Below are 12,421 nucleotides of genomic sequence, written 5' to 3' on the forward strand. Positions count from 1 at the left end.
CCTGGGAGCTGGAAAGGGTGATGGCGAGTGAGCACACACCCGGGTGTGTGCACGTGTCTGAGTGTAAGCGTAGGTATGTTTATGTGTGAGATACGGACAAGAGGGTGTGAGGGTATTTCTGTGACTGCGTGGGTGTGTGTTTATGTATCTGTCTGTGGGTATGTGTGTGTCTGTGAAATCCTTGTAACAGTGTCTGTGAGTAGAAGGGTGGCCGTCTGCTTTTACCTGGCCTTGACTTTGGGAACTGGGGGCTTCTCAAAGCTGTGGGAAACCTTTCCTTGTTACCAGCCCTTAAGAATCCTCTTTCTTCCTATGCTGGGGCCACTCCTCTGCCTTTTACATTCTCCCAGGCCTGAAAATGGAGCAGAAAATCCCAAGGGAGTCTTTTAAGGCTGCTGATAAAAGTTAGCAAAAGGAAACTCCCAGACCACCACCAGGCCTGCCCGCTCACACTGTCCCCAAGGGAGCAGACACCAGCCCCTTCCCCTGCCTGAGCTGGCAGACCCTGTCCAGAGGCACCCAGAGGCCAGATTTACCTCTCTGTGACCGCTGACAGCTCTGAGCACTTCTCCATCAGCAGCTTCTCAATCTGCAGAAAAATAGATCAATTTTATTCAATTTAATAAGCATTGGTCGAGGACCAACTGCTGCGCCAGGCCCTCTGGGGCGTACAGATGAAGAATCAAATCATCCGATTTGGAAAACAGGCATATAGTTTGCAAACTGTAACACAGTTTGGTGGATGTGGCAAAAGAGATCACCATCAGCTGCTTTGGGAGCTCAAAAAAAAAAAAATAAAACTGAACAGTTAGTTATGCTGGGGGATCTGGAAAGCTTCAGAGAGGAAGGGGCATTTGAGCTGGGTTTCAAAGAATGAATAGAAGTTTACTGTCTGTGAAGTAGAACAAGGAGAAAGGTAAAGAAAGCACTAAGGTGCAAAAATGATGCCAGAGGAAAGATGAACAATGACAAAGGGGATTTTTCAGTGGTTCACTTTGGACTTGGAGAAGATTCAAAATCATGGGCTTTGGATTCACAGAACCTTAGGTTGAATCCCGCTGATACCACTCACTGTATAACTTTGGGCAAGTTACTTAGGCTCTCTGAGTTTCTGTTTCTTCATTTGAAGTGAGGACAATAATATTAACTAACATTTTTAATCAACTTAATCAACTGTTTTTAATGTTTTATATGTAATGACTCACTTAGTCCTCACAACAGATCTATGAAATACACACTGTTATTATACTCATTAGGATGATGGGATTGGGGCACAGAGAAGTTAAGTAATTTGCCAAAGTGACACAGCAGACAGAGCTGACATATGACCCCAGACAGTGTGGCATTAAAGTGGGTGCCTTTAACCATTGCCCGGTGTCTTTAGGTGGTTATGATGGCCTCACAGGTTGTGAGAGTTAAATGAGATACGTATAAAAACATTTCCCAGCACAGAGCAGCTACTCAATAACGGCCCTTACTGTCCTCCCTGCTTTACTGGAAGGGGAGGGAAGTCCCTGGGGCAGGAAGAGTCCAGAATCCGCACGATTCAGACCCACTCTTCCAAAAGGCAACCCCATTCCGAGTGCCCACCCATGCCCGTGCCAGGCAACTGACCTGGCCCATCTCCTGCGAGGAGCTCCTGCTGACCGCGCTGTACTCACTGACCATGGAGCGGGCGTGGCAGGTCAGGCGCACGCTCATGCTGTGGACGCGCGCCCAGCGGTCCTGGGCCAGCTTCTGCCCAATCCTGCGCAGCTCGGTGCTGATGACCCAGCCCCGCTTGAGCAGCAGCTGCAGGGGGTCTCCGGGGCCAGGGCCACCTGCCAGGATAAGGTCACCCTGTGCATCCTCCTCCAGGCTAATGGGCTTGGCCTGCAGGACACACATGCACTCACACTCCGTCATGAGCTTCAGGTCCTCCATCCAGCGCTGGACTGAGTCCACCTGCATCAGGTGCAGCCTGCAGCCAGAGAACAGCGCCAGGAAGGCTATTCACACTCCACGGTCTCCAAGCGTTTCAGTTCCAACCCACCTGTTTATGAAACACCTACTGTATGCTCATCACTGTTTCTTGCATTCACTCACCTTAATCCTCTTCTCATTATGTCCATCTTACAGATAATAAGATGTTTTGAAGGCAAATGACTAGACAAATTAGGCAATGAAGTATAACAGAGTAGCAGATAATCTTTACAGTAAGAGGAGAATAGAAATAGCCTAAACATCAAATATTAGTTATGTCAAGTGAACTATGGTACAGCTACTGATTATATAATACATGCTTATTTAAAATAATGCTTTCCAAAACTTTATAGCAAAGAAAAATGTGTACACGAATAAAGTAAACACACAGTATGCAAAGCAGTATGCAAAAATGTAAACACAATTATTATAACTATGTTGAAAAGCTGTATCTAGAAGAATATTTAAAAGAAACATTAAAATGCTAGTGGTTCTTTATGAGTGGTGAAACTAAAAAAATCTTTCATCTTTTTTCAACTTTTCTCTAATCCCCAAATTTCCTATCATAATTGTGTAGATTACTTTCATAATGGAACAAAATTAACTCTGTTTAGTACAACAGCATGAGAATATAGATTAGGTCCTAAGATCTTTAACAAATAAAATTCACTCTAAAATTCACTTAGTCAAATAAAATTTGGTAATATCAGATCATTAATGAAGCTTTGAACACTGGTTGAATGAATTATATTTAATATCATATAAGTGCCAGACTCTGTGGGACGAGTGGACATAAACATGCCAAGCCTCCCCACTTGTGGCACTTTTGATGCCTACAGAATCAAGACACAGTAATGAGAAATTCAAAAACAATAGATTTCAACCTCATTTGAAGGTTATGAAAGAAGACACACACTGTTAATCTTCAAGGCTGGACTCAAGTCCCTTTGCTTTTGCAACAGTCTTCCAACTAGTCTTTCTGTCGCTAATCGTACCTGCCTCCAGCCATTCACCAAATGCCACTAGTTAGTCACTCATTCTACGAATAAGTAGTTGGTGCCTACCACGTGCCAAGTACTGTTCTAAGCCCTGAGCTGTAACAGTAAACCATAGGTAAAAATCCTTTCCCTTGCAAAGGTTACATTCAAGTGAGAGGACAAAGTAATTTCCAAAATAAATAAGCAATGCCTATAATAAGCAATACATTGGAGGTGGTAAGTGCTGTGAAGGAAAAGAGAACAGGAAAGAATAGAGAGTGAGGGGTGGGAGGGAGTAGGCATAGCAATGGAAAATAGGTGAATCAGGGAAGGCTTGCTGAGAAAGGGACATTTAAGCCAAGATTTGAAGGACACAAGGGAGCGAGTCATGTGGGTATCTGACGACCAACTGTTTCAGGGAGAGAGAACAGCAAGTGCAAAGGTCCTGGGGCACATGTGTCCTTGAGATGTGTGAGAAATAGCAAGAAGGCTAGAGTTAACCTGGCCGAGGGAGAGAGAGAAAGAGAGAGAGAGAGTGAGAGTGAGAGAGAGAGAGAGATGGAGGACATGAGGTAAGAGCAGTGGAGGGTGGGGGTAGGAGGATCCTTTAGAGCTGTATGTGGGACAAAGAGAAGACCTGGTTTTTATTCTCTATGCTTAAAATCACATCTTCATATTTACTGCTATTTAATGAGAAAGAGTAGGCCTTTCTAAACTATGAAGCTGTTTGACTCTAAGGCTTTTAAATGCAATTTTTAACCACAAGGCTTATAATGTTTAACTATGGAGATTGTACATGTGGTTTCTTATAGTAAATTGCTTTTTAAATTGTAAAAAACTCACCAATGACTTTTCTTTCTCCCTGTCCCTTTGTGAAAATAGCTATTATATTTTGTAAAGAATTTGTATACATAGATAGATAAAGAGACAAAGTCACCTGAAATCACAGTGCCCTGCTGCCCATTCTGTCTTTGTGAGCTCACACTTAACTTTCCAGAAGTGGGACTGTATGACATGCACTCTTTGACTGCAGACAATTTCTACTCTTCTGCACCTTATTATCACTCCCACAATCCTTACCTCCACCAGCCCTGGCCAACTCAAGGTAACCTAGTGTCATTCCATATTTTTCTCCACACTCATACATTCCTGTATGGACTCATATCTAAGTACATGTACATTTGTTAGGTTTTCTGACCCTAACTTACTTCACAGAGGGGACCATAATGTACACACATTTTGTTGCATTTTGATTTCCTTACTCAACATGAAAACCCCTCCGAGTTATCTGGTAGGGCTCTAAAACATGCTTTCCAATGCCTGAAAACAGTTCCATGCTGTGGGTAAACCACAGTTTATTAACCTGTTTCCCCATTGTTGGCCACTTACTTTGTTTCCAGTTCTTGGCCACTATAATGCCCTCATACATATGCCCTTACATATCAGTATCTTCATTCTATGTCACAGATCCCCAGGAGTAGAACTGAAATTCAATATATGCTCCCATATTAGCTCCCCAAAGCAGCAATGTGTCCCATTCCCCCAACAATGTAGGAGAACTTTCTATACATACATACAGTTACTATCCTATATAGGGTCGACCCATATAGTCACACTACTGTGTGAGTAATCGGTGGCTCCTGGCTAACATCCCCCTGCCCCATAAGTTAAAATTCCTGAGGCTCAGATGGGGAGCTTCCAAGATCTGGCCCCAGCCTCCCTCCCCACCCATCTCCCTTTTCCATCTTTCCCCAGTTCTTAGCACCCTTGCCATAAGCACAGTCCACTCCAGGCACACTCAACTTTCCTATTTCTCAAACATAGTGCTCTTTTACCACCCCTGTGGCCTTGCATAGACAGTTCCTCTCTCAGATGGGAATCCCATTTCCTTCTTCTCTACCTGGCAAGCTCCTATTTGCCCTGCAATACCCGGCTCTAATGTTACTGTCTCTGAAAAGCCTCCGTCAGTGTTCATCAGCTGTTCCCCAGAGCCCCCGACCTCTCCGTGCATCCTTCATGGAAGCACTAATAACATTCTATTGCAACTTGTGTGTTTATCTGAACTCTCCCAGTCCTGTGAGGGACAGTCCTTAGTATCTGGTTTATTATCCATGCCCGACATATGCCTAAGAAGGAGCAGCAGACATTTACTGCTATCCCTCTGCAGAAGCCTCCATATGCCTTCACCACTCAGGCTTCCCTGGGAGTGCTCCAAGACCGACATGATTGGAAAGGGGATATGGAGGGTGGAAAAATACTTGACCTTCATGTTCTAGAGATACAGAACTGGGAGACAAACTGACCTGGACTTTTAAGGGGCAACAACAGAATCAGTTACTCACTCACTGACTCACTTGCTCCATAAACACTTCCCAGTTGATGTCTATTGTTTTCATCTTCCCAGCATCCTTCCTCCTTCTTCCATCAATTGCAAAGACAAGTTACATTAGCTGCCTCTTGGTGGGCAATCTAGGCTTCAGTGTTTCCCTCCTCTTTGGGGAAGGTCCCTCCTCTTTGGGGAAGGTCCCCTCCTCCCAAACATAGAGTGGTCCTGCAGGGGCCATGTCTGCGCTGTGTGAAGACGCCCCTGACCATAGCTGGTGGGTAATTCATGGGTGGGCTCCTGAACCAATGCACTAAATCTAATTCCCCCTCCCCAAACTCTGAAACTTAGATCCAAGAGTTACACAGACTGGAGCTACTGGACGTGGGTCACTTTTGTGATGGCAACTTCAGTTGTCCCACAAGGAACTCCAGGATCGTTTGGTAACTGGGGAATAAGGCCAAGAGTTCTTTTCTATTGCTTGCAAGCAAAAAGGAGTTTTCTAAAACACAAGTACACAGATAACTAAGCAGAGTTGACTCACTGCGATCCTTTAGAGAAAAGGTTTTCTGGGAATTCAAAGAAGGGAGCCGTTCCTCCCAGTTAGAGATCAGGGGACTGTGCTTGGAGAAGGTGGCTTTAGAGCTGGGCAGGGTATGGACACGTTAAAACAGTGGGAGCATCTTCCAGGATGGGACAGACAATGGGACAATGGGCAGGTCAGCTGGACTAGAGTTACACATTCTGGAAAAGAGACAGCAGTGGGGTGGGGGGAGCTGGAAAGCAGGGAAAGTCTTGATCTTGAGAAGCTCTGAAGCTATCGAAGGGCAGTGGGGCAACAGGGGTGGAGACCCATGGGGCTGAAAGATGGCTAAATCACAGCAGCTGGGGCCAGCACCTGCGCAAAGGAAACCCATGGTGCTGGCAGGGGGGCTTCACAGCATGTCTCCCTGTGGAAGAGTTCTGGGGTCCTCAAAGGGGAGACACTCACACCGCCTTACCTCTGGTCTGGATGGGGAAGGGCCCTAGAGGAGCCAGGAAGGGAGAAAAAGGGAGTCAGAACCACCAAATGCCTTCATCCCGGGAGGCCTGATTAGATTCCAAACTCACATTTTCATCACCCCTGCCACCCCCACCTCTCATGGAGGCATTATTACTCAGCTTCTGCTCTTTAAGAACTTTAAAAATTAGAGAGAAAGAGGGATTTCAAAAGCTGTGTTGATTAAAATCCCGGTTGATTTATCACTCTGCTGGTAAGAGAAACGGAATGACAAAGCTGTTGATTTCCCCAGTGTTTGTGTATTTGTGCTCATGCGTGTCTGTGTTTTTGCGGATATGAACTCACCCGGGTGTCTGTCTATATTATCTGTACGCCAGTGTCTGGGCGTCTGGGTAAGAGTTTGTGTTTCTGTACCTGCGTAAATACTCAGATGAGTTTGTGTGTTTACTGGGCTTTTGTCAGATAAACACTATGATTAAAAACAGATGAAGTGGGTTGGGGCTGAGTGTGGGCTGCACTTAATGACTCAATTGCAAAGAACAGAGTGTAGAAAGTAGAGGGGAAAAAGTAACTTTGCAGTGGCGAAACCTGGCCAATACCATTCACCAAGAGATCCTTGGTTAAGTGAAACTGACTACTGATAAGCCACGTTAATAGCATGTATCCCTGATTCGATGTGATGAGGACACTTCACCTCTGTGGCATTCTTCCCGGAAACCCGTAACTCAATCTCATCATGGGAAAAGCATTGGGGACCCAAACTGAGGGACGCTGTACAAAAGGCCTGAGCAGTACTCCTCACAGCTGTCAGGTCATCAAACACAGGGGAGACCGAGAAAGTGTCGTAAACCAAAGGAGACCAAGGGGACATGATGACTAAATGTAATAGGGTGTTGTGGATGGGATCCTGAAACAAAAAAGGACATGCATGGAAAAATTAGTGAAATCCAAATAAAGTCTGGACTTGAGTTCACAGTCTGGTTCCTTAGTTGTGACAAACGTGCCAAGATGGCGTTAGATGTTAATCAGAGGAACTGGGTATGGGGCACATAGGAACACTCCATACTATCTTTGCAATGCTCTATAAATCCAAAACTATTTTAAGAACTAAAAAAAAAAAAAAAAAAAGCTTTCTTTAACAAATGAGGTTTGGAGAGGGAGGAGGAGTCCAGATGACAGGCCTAAGGATTTCCTGCCCCATCCCTCCATAAAGAATTTCACTTCCCTCACTTCCTCCCCAACCAGAAGCACAGGCTGAGACTGGCTGTCTCTCTGACTTGGCATCGCCCCAGAGCATCCACGCTCCAGGGGACGGGAAGGAGGAACCTGGCTAAGGATCCTAGATGGAAGCTTCTTCAGAGAACCTGGCAATGGAAGGACGGGGGTCCACAGCTGGGCCAGGGGATGGAAGTTGTCCTGCCAGAGGAAGGAACGTGGCAAGTGCAGCTGGCTTGGTCTCTAGTCTGCCCATCACCTGCTGACTGGAGCCCAGCCATGGCTGAATCCTGGGCGAGCCTCTTGGGACCAGCGCCTTCTGTGCTCAGCTGCCTCAGGGAGGCCTCCGGCCGGCAGTCAGGCCTTCAGACTGGCTTAGGAAGATGCTGCTCCCTCCTTAATTGCCTGAACAGGCTTTGAAACACAGCTTCCTAGAGACAGAACAGCCTATTGTGTAAGGGCCTTGAGCGTAAGAGGCGTTTCCGCAGGCCCCGGCCGACAGGCTTGCCCGGCTGCACACAGGGGTAGAAAGAGCTGGCTCTGTTGCTCATTATCTCTGACTGAAGGCCAGCTGCCACCATGGCTGCTTTTTTTTTTTCCTGATATTTTTGCTGAAATAACATATGTACATGAAAGTCAACAAATCATTATATCAAGCTGCAGTTCAATGAATTTTCATAAAATCAACACACCCTTGTATCCAGGAACCAGATAAAGAAATAGACTATTACCAGCTTCCCAGAGGTCTCCCTTGTGCCTCCTTCTGGTCACTCCCCAACCAGAGCAACCAGTATCCTGACTCACAACATACGTGAGTCTTTTGAGTAAGTTTCTTAACCATTCTGAGCTTCAATTTCTTCATCTGTAAAACAGAGGTAATAATAGAACCTTCTACATTAATTTGATGGAAGAATTAAATTTAATGGTGAATGGGAAAGGCCTAGGACATTGCACAGCACAAAGGAGATGCTCAAAAATGTTTGTTCTCTTTGCCGCCTTTCCCAATGTGTAACACTTTAGCACCTGCAAGAATTATAACAACGGCTATAATTTAGTGAGCACACTCCATGTGTTGAGCTCTGCACTAAGTACTTCACGTGCATTATTTGATTTTCTCCTCAGGACAAATGTCTGAGTTAGGTCTTATTATCATCCCCATTTTACAGATGAGGAAACTGAGACTGAAAGAAGTAAAATCATCCAGGTAAACAGCAGTAGCGCCGAGACTGAGACCCTGGTCTCTCTGGTTCCAGAGTCCACTCTTAAGTGCTATGCTTGACTGCTTCCCATCCTGCCTACCCCTCAAAGGGAGAGGGCAGAGAGCACAATGAGGAGCCTCAACACAGGGAGACAGGAAGGGCCATTTTCCCAAAGAAGAACTTCAGGGACTGCTTATCAGCAACAGGAAGATGAAGGGAAGCTGTGGGCCACAGACTCTGCCTAAAGCTCTGGGTGGTGGGAGGACTGGCCAGGATCATGGGCCCCAGAGATGTAATTGCTGCTTTCAGGCCAAACCCACTCCCAGCCGTGCAGTTCCAGGAGCTGCCTTCCAGGATGACAGACTCAGAGATGAGGACAGACAAGGGGCGCCTGTGGGGAAAGCAGAATCTGGTTTTCTTTTAGAATGAGCTGAAAATAACTTCTATTTCTAGAGGTTGTTTAAACAGATACCCCCTCCTCCCCCAGCAGCGACCAAACACACAGAGGAGAATAAACAAGCAGACCAGTAAGCCGACCAGTAAGCCCGTGGATCCCTGCCTCCTGCCTCCTCCTAACCCCACTCAGTGGCTCATCCCCCAGCCCTGTCAAGCAGGCATATCCCACTTAGTTCCAAGGCCAGGTCTGACCAGAGCAGGGAGGACAGCAGGAGCTTCTGGCCAGTAGGTGGAGGGAAATGGGTCAGTGCTCAAGGCATCATGTATACCATGTACCTTCCACCCAGCCTGACTTTGCCCAGCGTGCTTTGCTCCCAAGCTGCCCAAGTTACAACTAAACCATTGGAATAAAAATACAATTGTGTTTCACTAATTAATTAATTAATTAATTAATTAATTAATTAGAAAATAGAGAATTGGATGAAAGCTCTGAAGTCACAGTGAAAGAGAAAGTAGACGAAACCCACCAGTAGTAATAACTAATATTTATTGGACTGTTAACTGTGCCTCAGGCTATATAATTATGTAGCATTTTATTCTCGCAATAACCTGGTTAAGTTAAAAATCTCTCCATTTCACAGATGAGAATAACGAGGTACAGAAGACATACATGACTTAGGAGAGCCAGAACTCCATGGAGGCAGCCCAGTTCCAAAGACTATGTGCATACCAGCTACACTATGTGGTTTCTCTGTCTCTCTCATCCACCAGACTTTGAGAAGTCCTCAAGGGCAGGACTTCTCACTGGTTTATCTCAGCATCAGCAGCACTCAGCACAGGGCCTGGCATATAGCAGGTATCAATAAATACTTAATTGAATCAAGCAAACCAGAGATAGCCTGGGAGGCAGATTGTGAGCCTTGCCACACCAGCTAAAAATAATTCCAGAATTTGCAGTGTTACAAAAAATGAGCAGGAGTGCCCTGACCTGGCACATAGATCGGAATCTCTGAACTCACTCCATCCTCTGTTCTGGGACTATGTTTCAGAAGTGGACTCAATCTTTGGCTGGGATGTAAGACAAAGTACAGGTGAGCTCCTTGCTATGATTTCTCCCTGTAGCCAAAGTTTGAGGTTGTGTAAGTAATTAGATCCCACAAAGGACATGATAATAAAGTTGTTTTGCTTTAAATAGAAATACTTAGAGGAGGTGTCAGCAGAACCAGAGAGACCTTTGTAACAAGGCATTTTGCAAAAACATTCCTGTATTCCATGAAGCAATGCTCTGGTTGGCTAGAGCTTGGACAATTAGAAACCCTTGTCCCAGTTCTCAGAACTGGTTTTCCAGTGAGATGTGGAGATTTATATATAAGCCTTGGGGAAGAGGCTGAAGGGAGGTTTGAGCTCCCACAGGAAGTGCCTGTCCCCCCATGATACCCATAACAAACGTAAAATATTCCCAACCAGTTTAATAAGGTTTAAAACACTGAGCAGTGCCTCCCGGACAATCCCTGGCCAATTCAATGAGACATTATTGGTATTGATCACATGCCAGGCTTTCTGCTGATGACCCTTGCCCTGAGGAAGCTCATACAATCTAAGAGAAGAAACAGACATAAACAAATATAGCCCAACCACATTCTCATCCCAACATGGTATCACAGTGTCAGTTACTTCCAGGAGTCCCTGAAGTTCATCTCATAAATATTTCCCCCACAAAAGACTGGTTCAGTCAACCACAAGGTGGCATTGGATGATTCTGCCATCTTTTCTTTCTTTAGCACCGTTACACTGGGTGTCATTCTAGCTGCCAGGTCCTGCCAGGTCCACCCAGCACGGCTGCCTTTCATTTTGGGTACTGTTTTATGCTGTTTGGTCTCTGCTAGACATCTCAGACTGTCACCGCTGCGGATGCTTTTCTCACTGCTGCATCTTCTAGGCACCACTGTGCCACTATCAGAGCCAGGCAGGGCACTGGGTCTTCTACACATGATGTGGCTTCTGTTGTGCACCAGTGCTCCCCTCAGACTAGACTGGACTGCCTGGATTAAATCCTCATCTGCCGCCTGCTAACTATAACCTTGGGAAAGTTACATAACCCCTTTGTGTTTCAGTTTCCTCTTCCTTCGAGGCAAAAGGGAATGATAATAGTACCTAACTCCTAGGCTTTTTGTGACTATTAAGTGAAGTGAATATATGAATACATAAATACATATATTCACACACAAACATATGTATACAAATGTATGTATTTATTGGCTAAGAATAGTAACTGATAGGCAACACTGTATGTGTTAGTTGTTACTGGAGTGATCTGAATTAAAGCAGCTGCATCACCAGAACTTAGTTACTTAAAAGTAAGAGAAATAAGGGGAAAATTCTGGAAAGATGACAGTAGTGGCAGCATAGTTTTTCAGTCTCTCCAATTTCCCAAATAAAAACTGACAGAGAAACCAGACAACAAAGCCAAACCCCCATGGATAACACTTACAACAAACCTAGATGATAAAGCATCCCTACAAACCTCGAAACACACGCAGGTGGGGACAAACTGCCTGCAGCTGCAAGACGCTTGGTATCATCTGTACGAACGGAAGAAGGAAGCAATAAGGTGGCATCTGGTGAACACAAGAAAGGAGAACCCCTAGGGAGCCCCTGGGTATTTACTGGAAAGCACAGTATGACAATGTGAGAACAGTAACTAAAATTGGAAAAGGGCTGCCTCTCCCTGAGGTGAGTGCAAGGCACCTACCCTGAACTCTCAAAACCAACCCATCAGCAACCTCTTCTACAGCAAAGTGCCACAATAGGAAGAAACTGCTAGGAGTAAAATCAAAATTGAGCCGGAAGAGACTAACAGAGACAGAAGGAAGAGATGCTCAGGTCAATGCGAGGGGCAGGAGCACAGCTAGCAGCCTTAGAAAGCAGATCACTATAATTTTTAACTCTATACAAAAACACAAGAAGATAGAGTTCTGTTAAGTTAGAACAGCTTTCTCAAACCCTACCTCACCCTAATAGCTCATGAAAACTAATTTCACATAAAGGTAACCAACAAAAAAATTACCGAGGTCTTATCCCATGCATAGTTATTTTTAAAAAGGAATGAAGGTCAGAATAATATCCCTATAATGAGAAAATGCCAGGAGAATGTACCCCCAAAATAGAAGGAAATTATAACTTACTATTTCAATGTTTCAATAACTATTACAAAATGAGTCTAAATTTTTAAGAAAATTAAGTAAGACATGAAAGAGAAGCACAAAGCCTCTAACAGGTGTCCTAACTCAGGAAAGAATTAGAAATAATACAGAACTGTCATTTTTTAGAAACAAAGACTAAACAAGAA

General features: G+C 44.9%; 1 protein-coding gene across 6 annotated transcripts in view; it reads right to left on the reverse strand.

Annotated features, from left to right (window-relative positions):
- Positions 1 to 12,421, reverse strand: part of INSC (INSC spindle orientation adaptor protein) — a 122,340-nt gene that overhangs the window by 61,033 nt on the left and 48,886 nt on the right. For 4 of the 6 annotated variants that reach the window (XM_032488962.1, XM_032488966.1, XM_032488965.1 and 1 more), the window contains 2 exons: positions 1,615 to 1,960; positions 537 to 589 (listed from right to left, as the gene is read on the reverse strand). In XM_032488962.1, coding sequence (XP_032344853.1) covers positions 537 to 589; positions 1,615 to 1,960 — 399 coding nt within the window. The remainder of the gene's footprint in view (positions 1 to 536; positions 590 to 1,614; positions 1,961 to 12,421) is intronic. The other 2 variants (XM_032488964.1, XM_032488963.1) reach the window with 2 other exon arrangements.

This window comes from Camelus ferus, chromosome 10 (genome assembly GCF_009834535.1).
Source record: "Camelus ferus isolate YT-003-E chromosome 10, BCGSAC_Cfer_1.0, whole genome shotgun sequence".
Lineage (NCBI taxonomy): Eukaryota > Metazoa > Chordata > Mammalia > Artiodactyla > Camelidae > Camelus > Camelus ferus.